Below are 14828 nucleotides of genomic sequence, written 5' to 3' on the forward strand. Positions count from 1 at the left end.
TAGGGTCAGTGGGTCTGACTGTATTTCAATGTTGAATCCCGACCTTCATATCCCCTGTGGACCTTGATATCCCTGCTTGTTCAACAACAAGAAACCAAAAACTGTATCATGCATGAACTCAAAATGAGGTAAATATGACACTGCTGATAGAAATTTCTCATTCCTGTCCCATAATGCACTGGGAAATCAGAGGGAAAAGGCCAATACAGAACTTGCTGGAGAATCATCAGAATTTTACATTTTCTTTAACATCAAGTAATCTAGTAGAAGTGGTCTGTAAATGAATGGTTATCTTAAAAAAAAAAACACCTGTAAACAGCTCAATCAGGAAAAACAGGGACTCCAAGTCTGACATTACAAAGATTCAATTTATGAATCTTTGTAATTTAATCTGATGCATGTGCTTTAACTCAGAGAACCAAAATCGGCTGTGTTAGCTTAGCTTAGCTTTACCAGCAATTTGTACTGGAATGGGAGAAATTCCTTCATGTGTTCAGCCATGGAGTAACAACCACCGGGACAGATCGTAAATAATATGGGGTCACCTTAATGGGTTCCTGAATGAAAGAAGAAATTTCATTCACATAGACACCTTTTCTGATTTTATTAAAGAAATGGAGGGCAAATGCAAGCTACCTGAGAGAAAAAAGAGCTGGAGTACGAAAACGAAAATATTGAAGCAACAGAAGGCAGATGTGACTAAAGTTAATGATGCACACATCCAAGTTGAAGTACTCAAGGAGCAGAAGGAATTTGAGAGTAAGAAACATCTGGAAGAGATAAGAACTGGAGCAGAAATACAAAGATCTGGAGGAGAAGGATAAACTTCTGCAGAAAAAACATCAGCTCCAGGAGAAATGTATGCAGCCTTAAAAGCCGGAGAACATAAAAAGTCAGTATGCACAGCTGGAGGAAAAAAATAAACAGCTGGAGCTCGAACACCAAATAATGGAGAAAAAGATCCATCTGGGAGTATCAGAACTGGAAACAAAGTTAAAAGATGCACACATGATCATTGAAATAGAGGATGATTGCAAGAAAAATCTGGAAAACTGGAGGAAATGCTGAAATATTCAAAGAAAAGAACTGGAAAATGAGCGCAAAGAAATGGAGATCAAAAAGTTTGAGTTGGGTTGGCGATGTGTCAGGTTCTTTAATCAACTCCCCAGCTTGAATAATTCTGTTGGGTTATAGTTTGGGTAGCTTTGATCAAATATTAGTTCAAACTTTTACTATCATCCTCCATCTATCAGCCACATCTTGCTAGCGCTGGTTCATGTTATAGCAGTCTTCATATAAAAATGTGTTAAACAAAAAAAAAGAAAAATGCTGTTGCTAGATAGCCAAGCTACATTCACTACATAATGACATTTGGGGAAAGCACTGCTTTCATCTAATTCTTGTATTTACAGCATTAAAGTAGTCTTTAGCAGTTTTATCAACTAAATAAACACTGCATATCTGTGAACTAATCATAAGTTATCTACAGTATTTTTGCAAGAAGCAAAATGTTTCTGTTTAAAAAATGACTTTTTTGATGTTAATTCATCAAAGTTATGTAAAAATCACATGAAGCATTCTGTTACATTACATACATTGGGGGAGTGGGGGGTTGCTGTGTAGGACCAACGACAGTATTTACCAAGAGTCAGACTCCATATTTTCACTTTGCAGCGGGTCATTCAGCTCTTTGGGCTCACTCACTGCAGATCATTTGAACTGTGTGCTGCTGCTTAAAGATGCGGATTTTGTTTGTTCACATGACATAGAGTAGAGAAGGGCACATGAGCTAAGAAGATGAGCTGGATCATTCATATTTCCATTGAGGTTAGTACTATCACGCACAGGGGAAGACCACAGCACTGCAATCAGGTGAGTCTCTTCTTTTAAAATGCCTGTGTGATGCAAAAATCTTTGTACTTGTTCGGTTTGATTATCTGTCTCAATTTCTTTCTTTGATAAAGTGACAGGTTTCGATAGTAGATCTTTAGATAGATAGATAGACAGATAGATAGATAGATAGATAGATAGATAGATAGATAGATAGATAGATAGATAGATAGATAGATAGATAGATAGATAGATAGATAGATAGATAGATAGATAGATAGATAGATAGATAGATAGATAGATAGATAGATAGATAGATAGATAAAGCTGAAGTCATATTATCACAGCACAAATATGAGTAAGAACAGCTGACTGTGTGTGAGTGTATCCATACTACAGGAATAACTACCAATCATATAGTGGATAATGGAATTACAAAATTCCATATAATGTTACACAGTCACTTAAGGAGAAGGAGGTATTTTAAAGAACTACAAATAACTACAATATTCAGACTATTATAATATTTAAAAGATCTCCAAAACTCTTCACAGCAACGATAGAAAGGAAAGTGTTCCTCTAAAGCACGGTGGAATAAATAGGTTAAGCTCATTAAGGTGCATTAATATGTCCTGTTGCTTGAGCTTTATAAACAGCGTGGTGTTACTGCTGTTGATAATCCTTAACTGCAGTGTGGCTGGCATTAAGCCCCTGAATACAGGTGTAAATATAGACTCTTAGATTTAAAACCTGCAGCTCAATAAACCAGATTATGCCAGGACATACATTTCCATATCTAAGCATGTCTTAAAAGAATTATTAAATAATTATACAAATTATTGTGTGATGTTCAGAGTAAATGTACAATACGTGTTTAAATAGCTGTTGAGGTTCTATTTGCAAACATCTCACAGTACTTGTCAGAAATTAGCTTGATGAGTTCAGACAGAATGAAGATAAATCAGAATTTAAGGCAGACTTGCATTATGATGACATTACTTTTTTTCCTTTGTCAGAAGAAACGTCTGTACTTGACCTGAATAGGAGAGAAAAGCTACCAAAACACAAAGTAATTTAAAAACAAAAACAGAAAAAAACAGGAAGTATAAATGAATGGATGGACGGATAAACGTATTTCTATTTTTGGTCCATTTTAAGCCTGCTGTTGTTGTGATCCCGACCAGATCAGCAGCTAAACAAATCCTACATTTTGAGATTTTTGGTCATATATCAAAACTAAGAAGACACAGTTTAGTTAATTTCACCAGGAATTTGTTATGAACATCGACCACCTAAGTAGTGCTTACTTGAAAAGGTTTTAATAGTACCCCATAGTCCTTTTATATAAAATAAAAAGGGTTTCATTTTCAGTGTGTGAAACTCTGTCATCCTTTACTCATTATTGTCAAAGCCAAACTTGCACTTTTCACTGCCTTCGTTGCTACACATCTTAAAATTTTTGTGTTTTTTTTTCTTTTGTTTTGTTTTGGGGTTTTTTGCAATAATTGGTGCACAACCGCAGACAATATGGCAACACAGGGCACTTGTGTGGATGAGTCCTAATGTATAGCTTTATCCTGAGGTCTGTATTATCAGGTTCCTTGTATCAAAATCTAATTTAAGAACTTTAAGGTTCAGTTACTGTACTGTTACTAGACAAAAAGAAATGCTATACTGCACTGTAAAAAGAAAGAAAGAAAGAAAAACTGCACAAAGATCACATCACACACTGGTAATTTTCTGCTAGTACACTGTTTTTAACAGATAATGCACTAGAGGTTTCTGTAAATAGTAAAATTAGACAATGCATTGTACAATAATACCGTATCGTTGCCAAATGTCGCAGATATAATGTTAACTAAAAAGGCATTTTCTTAGCCTTTTCTTAGTTTATTTCTTTCTTATAGTTTCTAACAGCAGTAATAATAATAATAACAATTACTAGCACTGACGCTTATAAGCCTCAATGACACTCATGTCTCTTATTTAAATTTTATTAAAAGGCAACGCAGACAGAACACCACAAACTGCTTCAAAGACGTTTCAACATGGAAGCAAGAGGTCCTAGACGCAGCCCTCAAATTCTACTTTCTGATGATGACAGTGGTCTGTGGATGAAGATGGATTCAAACCATGTGAGCAACCACACAGAGAATTTTTCAGCGACCTCTGAAGACAAAATCACAACGATCTCTGCTGCTCCCACTGCTATAATGAGGTACTACAGTGTGATGGATGATGAAGGTGCAGATGATGTCTTCATCCCTCAACCACCTCCTCCACCTCGCACGGCTACATCGCTGCCAGCAGAGAAAAGCACAGGTGCAACAGCAAGTAAGTCTGGTGTGACCCTTTCAGTTGACGCAACAGAGGCTGAAGCTAATCCAAGAGGCTTAGACTTGTCTCATAGTGAGGAGCAGTTAATGGTAGCACGAAACGAGCTGGATGAAGAGGTGACTGCAAGTGCAGTGCAGTTGTCTATGGCCAACATATCCAATGAACAAGACTCCTCTCCACCAACTTATCAAGAACAACAATCCATGGATGTGACTGGTTGTCTGATGGAAACTGGTTATGATACAGATCGAAGACCTTACGGGAATAACGCAACAGAGAATGACAAACCAGAGGACATTGTAATTATAAGTGAAGAACAGGGAAACTGCTGGGAAGCCAATACGGAGGAAGACAGTTACCCAAAACAAACACATTCAAACCACAGAGAAGACTCTGAGAATCAGATCCATTTAGACAAAGACGGAGACAAAATAAAACACAAGGACATTGGTGATTTTGATGAAACAGACTTAAAACTATTAAGAGAAAGTATAGCTATCGAGAGTGTGGAGGCAAATTCCGATGATGATTTCAAGCTCTGTAAATGCAACCAAAACAGGACCGATACAGCAACCAGTCAGGCACAGGCTGCTGACTTCCAAACAGATACGGACAAAGACAATGAAGAGCATGATGACCGTACATCTTTGGATTATAACCTCATAAAGTGTGACTGTGTGAGGAAAGAAAGCGGCAGCACAGAAATGCAAGTGCTATCCAGCTCCAAAGGTTCTGAAGAAAGAGAGACAATGGGGGAGCAAGAGGATGGAAGCAGGAAAATATCTACTGATATCCAACAAGGTGAGCAACTGCTTCATCGTCTGCAGCTGGTACAGCTACGACATGATGTGAAAATGTCAGAGAACGCTGATACCCAACAGCAGGCTGTCATGATGGATGAAAAAAAGGGCATGTTTGGGACTGAAACAGAGAATATACCTAGTGAAGAAGAGAGGGAAGAAGGCAGATTCGAAACTCTTAAGGAAGATGAAGAAAAGGTGAGCCTGATGGAAAAGGAAAATAATGAGGACAAAGACATTCAAACAAGAGCAAGGACATCTTCATCCACAATTCCAGGAGAGTCAGAAGAAGACCAGAGGGTTGTCAGAATAGATCCGAGTGACTCTAATGACAATCAGAGTGATAGCTGGGAGCCTACAGATTTGACTCCCAGTAATCCTCATGAAACTTCTAATGAAATTCCATTTCTTTCCACTGGACACCGATTTTCAGCTGCTGAAACCTACATGGAGAGGCAGCTCCATGAGGCAGCCCAGGGGAAGCAGAAGCTGCAGAGAGCTGGAGGTGTTTTCAATCTTGCAGAAAATCCAGATGTGCTGGAGATTCCCTTTAAAACAGATATCTCTCTTGAGTCACTCACTACCAAGGTAGGTACAAGCCAATGCAACGAGTGGCAATTCTCTGAACAGAAGATGCTCAAAGAGATAAGTCAGGATATTCAGAGAGAACTAGTGCTGGTCAATCAAGGTAAAATCCCAGGGGGGTACAGCAAAGGAGAGATCCGCCAGTTAAAAGAGACAAAACTGCTGTTTGAAGCCTTCCAGCAGGACAATCCGGAGGGTCCAACAAGACACCGTAAATCCCCCACAACTCTGAGGAAAGGTCACATTTACCCTTCAGTGCTAGAGCGCACACGTAGCCTTGAGATGTTTTCCCTCAAAACTTGTCCTGTTTCCAGAGCACATTCCCTCAGGCTGTACCAATCTGCAAATCTTGAGAAGGAAAAAAGTCCTGACAGCATCAGATCAAAGAGCCCAACTGGAGGGTCACGAGACAAAACTCGCTTATCCCCTTACCCAAAACAAGACAAAAACATTCGCCTGTACAGAAGCATGGACTCTATAAGCAATGACTTCTCTACGTTAGCTGTGGAGGGTAAAGCAAAGGCAGCAAATGCAAACAAAGAGTCTTCAATCCTCAAGCAAAACCCATTCTTCAAATTGCGCCCAGCCCTGGCTCTACAACCAGAGGTAGAGAAGGACATCCGAGAAGCCAAAGAAAGAGAAGAGGAGCTGCGCAAGCAGAGACGCAGTCTGTATGGAGAGAAGAGACAGAATAGTGAAGATGAACAAAAGTCACAAACACTCCCAACAGGTTAGTATGCACCTGTTTAACATCAGTTTTATACTACTTAGCAAAGTTCTTAACCTCCTAAGACCTGAACTTTCATGGCATGCATTTTTAATTTCTTTATGCTATTTGGGCTGATTGGGACCTGATAATTGTAAAAACAAAGAATTACCATATTTTCTTTTACCTGATTTTTGTTTCTGAGAAAAATGACATTCACATATGAGGACATTTGTTTTAAATTTCGATAGAATAGTGGCAGTATAATGTCCTCGTAAGTGGATATCAGGCCCTTGTAGAGCAAAATTTTGTATTTTAGTCTAGACATATATGGACGCCAAGTCCTAGGAGGTTAAGGACAGCTTTTTATACTATTTACTGAGGAACATTACTATATAATATAATTTTGGCATGATTTGACTTTTACTCGACTAAAGAATACTCCAAAGTTTTCACAGAAAAATATACTTTTTACTTGACTACAACTATTTGACATGTGAGTGCCTTCCATCAGTGATAAGCAATTGCATGAGCTCTAACCTAATTTGCTCATTTAGCTAAACATTGCTGACAATGTGAAGCATAAGATCTCTAAAATCCCATCAAGGGAAAACAAGAGCCAATTCGGTCTTTATTCATCCCACATGCCTTTTGACACTTAGTCTGAACACTTTAATGAATGCTTCTCAACATTAGCATCACATAGTTTTATCCCAGACATGTTATCAACAACTCACTGTCATTCCTGTCACTGATGGTTAAGGGCACATCATGCTGTCAGCTGTCTGATCTAAACGTTGGCTGAGGGAGAACATGAATGGCACTACCTGGAAAATTCTAGTTTGGTTATAGCCTGGTGCAAATAAAAATCAGTTCAGCCCGCTGAAATACCTATTTGAAAGAACTATATGAAGTGTAGCTTGTGTGCATTTTTTTCTCCTGTTGCATGAGAACTCAGAAATCAAGTGAGTGTGTCAATAAGTATCACCATGTTAGAATTTAGTCATCAGCAGCTGTTGTTGAAGATTGAGTTGATTCCAGGTCATGCTGACAAAGCTACAAATGTCAGTAATATGTGGAAGCAAGAAAGAGTCATTCCTAAGGTCAAAGAAGCTGTTTTGTGTTACCCTGAACATTTACAAGAGGAAACTTTGTACTTGTTTAACCCAGATACACTGATAAAGCCCGACAAGCAAAAAATTTCACGCTGAAAATATTAACGTGATTTGAAAAATAATACAAAATAAGCCTAGAATCCTTTACGTGCATATCAAAAACAAAGGTTTGTGAAACATTTTTGAAAGAATCTGTCGTTCTAAAGTGCTCACTTCCCTCCTAGATATGTAAGTGGTATCATTGCAATGTACAAGCGTCCAGCTGAATTTGTGATTGCTACACATATAGTATGCTAAATGAATGACACCGAAGTTGCGTGTGTCTGGGAAAGCATTGGTATCTTTACTATTTGCTGAGCCATTTAGAAGGCATGGAAATAAAGAAGCTCAATTACTTACTGTCATTACAATAGAACTGTGTAGATTCTCAGAACTACCCTAAAACTTCTAAAATCAGTCTAAGCAGTAGAGAGCTGCTAATCTTACCAAATATAGTAGCTTAGCTACTGAGCTACTTAGTTGTTCTTTTTCTCTTTCTGTCCTACAGACAGCAGGAAACAGTCACGGGGGAAACTGGAGCGGGTTTGGCCACCTCCTTCTAAAAAGGACCAGATAAAACTGGAGCAGATAGAGGTGATTCACCTGCAACAAGCCTTAATTCTACATTTACTGTTTTCTTCATTGTTCTGTAAAACTATTGGATGTATTGCTAAACACTGGCAAGAACAGAGGATTATAAAAAGGTCCTGTTTTGTGTATTGCACTGAATTCCATACAGAAGCATTGAAAAGAGTTGCTACAGAGCTCAGAATTTCAAATTTTGTAATACTAAACAAATACTAAACAAATAAAAGAAAAACATTAAGTTTAAAGTATCCTCTTTGTTGTAGAAATGCTTGGATAAGTATAATTGATTGTGAATTGAGAAAGCAGGAGCTAATCTCTCACTCTAAATCCAGGTTGTTTTTGTTTTTCTTCGTCTTATCTCACAGCAGGAGCCAAAAGTTCACCGAGCAGGAGGACAGAAAGCTTCTCTCTGGCAACGCTGGGAGTCCGGCCTGATCAATGGGAAGCCGTCAAAAGAAAAGAAGTGATGTTATATGTCCTGGTTCTTGAACACTACAAACAGAATATCACCAGCACTAGACTTATAGTCAAAATAACCCAAATTGTTATGCTAGTCCCAGCTTCAATACTTCCTCGCTCTTTTAACTCTGCTTTGTATCTGTGACAAATATGCTTTTTTGTATCTTTATTATTATTTTAAAAAAAAATAACAATACCAGTCCATAGATTATGTTAGGAAAAACTCTTGGACCAAAACAGCCACTGTTCCAGCTGGTCCAGGAAATGACTTTGTTAGAATGCTGGCTAGCATTAGCAGCTACTTCCTGAGAACCCTGGCTAGCATTAGCAGCAGCTTCCTGCTCTGTCAGATTTAGAAAGGTTTACACTTTCAGTTGACAGTTCAACAAAAGAAGGGTCCAATCTTATGGAACAACATGGTTTATACTTTTTTTAAAAAAAATAAATATTGTACCATAAACACAACTGTCAGTTATGTAGACAACACTATAAAACTATTTAAGCTAGCCTACTTGTATGGGGGAAAAAAACTCACAAAATATCCTTTGTGAATGTAGCATGCCTAAATCTTCAAGGGTTAACTTAGCAAGAACAAGCAATATGAATAAGAATTAAATGATGGGATGTATGGGATATATTCTTGACAATATTAATAAAAGACCAAGCTGCTTCACACTTTTTTTTAGCTTTGGTGAGCCTCTTGGTTTATGAAAGTCTATTTCCAAAATGCCTCTAAGCAGGTTTCATAGGTTGGATGCACTGGTTCTGGCTGCTCCAGTCACTGTACAATGTCTGAAGGGACTCTTTACTAAGCCACTCTTACTCTTGGATTTACTCTGAGGCCACACAGAGGAGATTACACTGATCACAGCTGCTTTTTTCTGTATAGCTTGATGTATCATTTGTGGGTTTTGTTGCATATTTTCTAACAAGCCTAAAGATCATCCAAAGACCAGAAAATCCTAAATGGAGAATAATGATTATTCAAAATAAATTTACACCACTTAATCCATTGAACTGGAATGTTTTGATGCCCTCTAGAGGTTGTTTCATCTTGGAGTTGATTCCAAATTCAAGCTGGTTAAATAGAATTAAAGAGAATCGAATCAAAGAAGATAAACTTAACAAAGGCTTTATTGATTGGCCTGCAGTCACGTTTACAAGGGAGCACCTGGTTTCTAATCTCTACAGAGACAGAAGTACACAGCTTAGCCTGTCTAAGTACCATCTGCCACCCCCACTGAGTCTGCCAAAAGAGGAAAGACTTTCACTCTGCCCTTCCTGGCTTGGATATCCCAGTGTTAATTGGCTACCACTGTCATCATCCTATGAGCAATAAGCAGTGCCAAGGCCAAGGTATCAGTGGTTTGCATTTTAACATAGATACATTAAACATCTATAACATCCAAAAATGTTGGCCTTTGAAAGTGTTTACACATGCATGAAGCCCGCCTTTATCTGGTTGGGTCTGGATCTGTAAGAGCGAGTGGCTGTACTTGTTTGTCAATGGCACCATTTGACACAAATATTTAGGACACTTCTCAAACTGAAACCTTTTGCTTTATGCAGTATTTAAATGTACTTATTAGTAATTACACATTTTCCTTTTCCAAGACCTCTGGGTGTGCTCACATGTAGCGCATGTCCTGGGAATAAATTGCAATGTTTGGGTGTGATGTATGGAAATATGGGGACATTTTGAGTTGTTAGTCTGTTTTTGAGCTTATGTTAGACGTGATGTCTAATGTAAAAAAAATAAAATAAAATACACTCATCTGCCAATCCATTAGGTACCTATTTTACAGCTTGTTAACACAAATATATAATCAGCCAAATACATGACAGAAACTCCATGCACTTAGGGATAGTGAAGATAAATTTCAATATGAGCATCTAAATGGGGAAGAAAAAAGGTGATTTCAGTAACTTTAAACAGCATGGCTGTTGGTGTCAGATGTGAGTGTTTAGAAACTTCGGATTTATTTAGATTTTCCCACACAATCAGTTTTTACAGAGGATGGTTAAAAAAAAACAGATCTCTGGGTGAAAATACCTTGTAGATACCAGAGATCAGAGGAGAAACAGAGGAGAAGCTGGAAGGCAACAGTATCTCATATAACCATGCACTGCAACAAAGATATGGAGAAGAACATCATGAATGCACAACACATCAAACCTTGAAGCAGATGGGCTACAGCAGCAAAAGACCAAACGAAGTCCTATCAGGTAAGAACATGAAACTGAGGCTACAATTCATACGAGCTTACCAAAATTGGAAAATATAAGATTCAAAAAACATTGCCTGATCTCATGAGGCTGCATTTCTGCATAACATTCAGATGGTAGGGTCAGAATTTGGTGTAGACAACATGAGAGCATGGATCCATCCTGTCTCGTATCAACAGTTCCACAGCTGCTGGTGGGTATATTTTCTTATCAGCTTATCAGCCCTTAAGTACCAACTGAGCCACAGCCTACACGAATACTGTTGCTGACTATGTCCATTGCTTTATGATCACCATGTATCCATATGTTGGTCGCTGCTTCCAGCAGGATAACACCTCAAACTGGTTTCTTGTACAAGACAGTGAGTTCACGATACTTAAATGGTGTTCAGTCACATCTCAATCCAGCAGAGCATCTTTGGGATGTGGTGATGCGCATCATGGATGCGCTGCTGACAAATCTGCAGCAACTTTATGATGCTGTCATGTCAATGTGGACTAGGACTCTCTGAGGAATGTTTCCAGCACCTTGTTGAATCCATGCCATGAAGAATTAAGGCAACTCTAATAGCAACGTGTACCTCATAAAGTGGCCGGAGAGTGAATATTTCAAATGTATCACTCCAGAGAGTGATCCGTACAGCAGAACGCTGCTGCAGGATTGCTCTCCCCCCGCTTCAGGACACCTACACCAGGAGATGCCGGACTAGAGCAGCGCAGATACTGAAGGACCCGTCCCATCCTGGCAACAAACTGTTCCAACTTCTGCAATCTGGTAGAAGGTTCCACATCATCCGGGCAAGGACAGAGAGACTCAAGAGGAGCTTCTATCCCCAAGCCATCCGGGCCCTAAACACACACACCCGCCCTCTCACATCATCTATAATTGACTGAGACAGGACTCTTCCAGACACTCTAAACCAAGGCACAATGTACATTTCAATTCCTTTAACTTTAAATATGTTTATATTGTCTATTCTGTAAAATAGTCAGATGTCTATTCATATTAATGTACAGAATTCACCCACTTGCTGCTACTACTGCACATTCACCCAATGTACATACTATATATATATATATATATATATATATATATATATATATATATATATATATATATATATATATATATATGAGGCTGTACGCTAAGCGGAAGGAAGGGGGCCGGGGACTGGTGAGTGTCAGCACCACAGTCCAGGATGAGACAAGGAACATCCAAGAATACATTGGGAAGATGGCCCCAACTGACCGAGTGCTCAGTGAATACCTCAGGCAGCAGAAACCCAAGAAAGAGGAGGGAGACGAGGAACCATCATGGAAGGACAGGCCCCTGCACGGTATGTACCACCGGCAGATAGAGGAGGTGGCTGATATCCAGAAATCCTACCAGTGGCTGGACAAAGCTGGACTGAAAGACAGCACAGAGGCACTAATCATGGCAGCACAAGAACAAGCTCTGAGTACAAGATCCATAGAGGCTGGGGTCTATCACACCAGGCAAGACCCCAGGTGCAGGCTGTGTAAAGATGCCCCAGAGACTATCCAGCACATAACAGCAGGGTGCAAGATGCTAGCAGGCAAGGCATATATGGAACGCCATAACCAAGTGGCCGGCATAGTGTACAGGAACATCTGTGCCGAGTATAACCTAGAAGTCCCGAGGTCAAAATGGGAGATGCCCCCAAGGGTGGTGGAGAATGACCGAGCTAAGATCCTGTGGGACTTCCAGATACAGACGGACAAAATGGTGGTGGCTAACCAACCGGACATAGTGGTGGTAGACAAACAGAAGAAGACGGCCGTAGTGATCGATGTAGTGGTTCCCAATGACAGCAATATCAGGAAGAAGGAACACGAGAAGCTGGAGAAATACCAAGGGCTCAGAGAAGAGCTCGAGAGGATGTGGAGGGTGAAGGTAACGGTGGTCCCCGTGGTAATCGGAGCACTAGGTGCGGTGACTCCCAAGCTAGGCGAGTGGCTCCAGCAGATCCCGGGAAAAACATCGGAGATCTCTGTCCAGAAGAGCGCAGTCCTGGGAACAGCTAAGATACTGCGCAGGACCCTCAAGCTCCCAGGCCTCTGGTAGAGGACCCGAGCTTGAAGGATAAACCGCCCGCAGGGGCGTGCTGGGTGTTTTATATATATATATATATATATATATATATATATATATATATATAATGTTCTTCCTCTACACCCCCCCCCCCCTCCCCCCCCATTTTTGCACATGTCGAGGAGCGTGTCAGGCTACATTTCACTGTGTGTTACACTTGTATAACTATGCACGTGACAAATAAAGAACCTTGAACTTTGAACCTATTTGAGTATTTTCTTTAGTATTTGGGTGAGTTTTTTGTGTGGAGATGTAAAAATACACTTATTATTTTATTGTTTTATATTAAAAGGCAGGACCCTGGTCACACTGGGTCCTTAATTAATTTACACTCAATGTGGATGTAAATATGCATTATTACAAAAGCCTGAAGAGGGCAGTAAAACCTTAATAATATTAGGCTGTATTTCAAGCCATCTAACTGAAATAACCTTATATGTCAGAACTTTAGCCTACAGTGTAAGTCAGCGGTCTCCAACCTTTTTTGCGCCACGGACCTTTTTATGCCCGACAATATTTTTACGGACCGGCCTTTAAGGTGTCGCGGATAAATGCAACAAAATAAAACTAGTACTGGTACCAAAAAAAAGGAGATTTATTCATAACACACGTGAAAAGACCCAGGAAAGCCGAGTTAACAATCAAAACGATAACAAAATAACGCTGAAGACCGATAAAACCCCTGAAAACCATACATTTCACACCTGAGCCTCAACTCTTGCGGCCCGGTACCAAACGACTCACGGACCGGTACCGGTCCGAGGCCCAGGGGTTGGGGACCGCTGGTGTAAGTAATGACTCAAATCAAGTGTAAACATGGTTAGGCTATTTACCTGTACTTAAAATAACAATGAAACAACAACAACTTTGACTTGTCTCCAGTGACACAGTAAGACCCTCATCCCTGACCCAAAACCCATAAGATGCCTCCAGGCTGACGTCTCCAGTTTGTTTCAGTTTGTTTCTTATACAGGGGATGAAATCACTTCAATGGAAGGCATATGCTGAGAAAGTACAGTTGTTATGTAACCTCGGTAATTTATCCAATGATGAGTCACTTGCTTGACAGAACTAGAGCCACCAGCTTTCATGCAATATCAAATTTATCTACAGTACGTTGAATAAAAAGTTGCTTAATGGAACATCTGCGTCATTTTTTTTTCTTTTGCAAAAGCATGTGGGTGGTAATTTCTTCAGATGTTTGGCTAACACTGTGAGTCATTCATGAGGGCTGTCATGTTCAGAACGCAGTCGGGCCACGTTGTTCTAAAAAAAGAAACAAACTCTGCACCCCGTGAAAAACAACACGTCAGACGATTAATCTCCCTGTAATGTTATCTGTTTCTGAAGAACACCTAAATCTTTCTGTTCTAAGAAACACTGCGGCAGTGGAATAAACTTTCCCTGAAAAGGAAGATTTAAGAGGGAAACTAATCTGTTGAGGTTGACACATGACGTTCCCACATCTCTTGGGAACCACAACAGAATTTTCATTGCTTCTTTCAGTGTATCTGTGTAAATCCACAAACCTCTGCCAGGAAGCAGATTAAAAAAAAGGAAAAAAAAGTTGGCAGTTTAAGAAGAAATGCCATACAGAGAGATGGGGGGGCTAAATGAACACACTCGATTCTATTATTGTATCCCACTCTAGCTGGAGTGCACGAATGCCAAGAGCTCTGATAGAGGAGAACAGTGACGACTGTGACATCACTGCTCCTTCAGCGCTGTGAGACGGGGCTCGACTCGGCTCTGCACCAGCAGCAGCAACCTAAGGCGATGGACAGATGATGGATGACTCATTCTCCGCCACCCACACCACTTCCAGTCGTCAAGAAACTCTCACCGGGCTCCACACGGTGATCTGGTCACCCCGAGGGGAAGGATAGACAAGTAGTTGTGATGTTCAAGTAAGAAAGAAAGTTACCGCATTTTATTCCCCAGATGATGGCGATATAAATAAGGTTTTTAAAAACAAATGCACGCAATGAGTCAGCTCTTAAGACATCCTAATACATTTGAAAGTGAGTATAC

General features: G+C 39.9%; 1 protein-coding gene across 2 annotated transcripts; it reads left to right on the forward strand.

Moving 5' to 3' along the window:
* Nucleotides 1-1721: 1721 nt before the first annotated feature.
* Nucleotides 1722-10245, forward strand: LOC147331984 (uncharacterized). Of its 2 annotated transcripts, none has more exons than XM_086288349.1 (4): nt 1722-1872; nt 3834-6282; nt 7921-8006; nt 8366-10245. In XM_086288349.1, exons 1-4 carry the CDS (start codon nt 1798-1800, stop codon nt 8465-8467), a joined length of 2712 nt encoding a protein of 903 aa, XP_086144475.1. In that variant the 5' UTR covers nt 1722-1797; the 3' UTR covers nt 8468-10245. The 2 variants fall into 2 exon arrangements, with proteins under 2 accessions (XP_086144475.1, XP_086144476.1); XM_086288350.1 differs by having other exon boundaries at nt 8369-10245.
* The last annotated feature ends 4583 nt before the right edge of the window (nt 10246-14828 follow it).

The sequence above is a fragment of the Aulonocara sp. 'chitande type north' Nkhata Bay genome, linkage group LG4 (genome assembly GCF_057382095.1).
Source record: "Aulonocara sp. 'chitande type north' Nkhata Bay isolate Kocher_YH1m ecotype deep benthic linkage group LG4, A_spYH_male_GT1.1, whole genome shotgun sequence".
NCBI lineage: Eukaryota > Metazoa > Chordata > Actinopteri > Cichliformes > Cichlidae > Aulonocara > Aulonocara sp. 'chitande type north' Nkhata Bay.

Coding starts and splice junctions, on each gene's coding strand:
- LOC147331984 (XM_086288349.1), top strand. CDS start 1,798: ATGAGCTGGATCATTCATATTTCCATTGAGGTTAGTACTATCACGCAC. Junction 6,283..7,920: donor GTCACAAACACTCCCAACAG/GTTAGTATGCAC, acceptor TCTGTCCTACAG/ACAGCAGGAAACAGTCACGG. Junction 8,007..8,365: donor TAAAACTGGAGCAGATAGAG/GTGATTCACCTG, acceptor CTTATCTCACAG/CAGGAGCCAAAAGTTCACCG.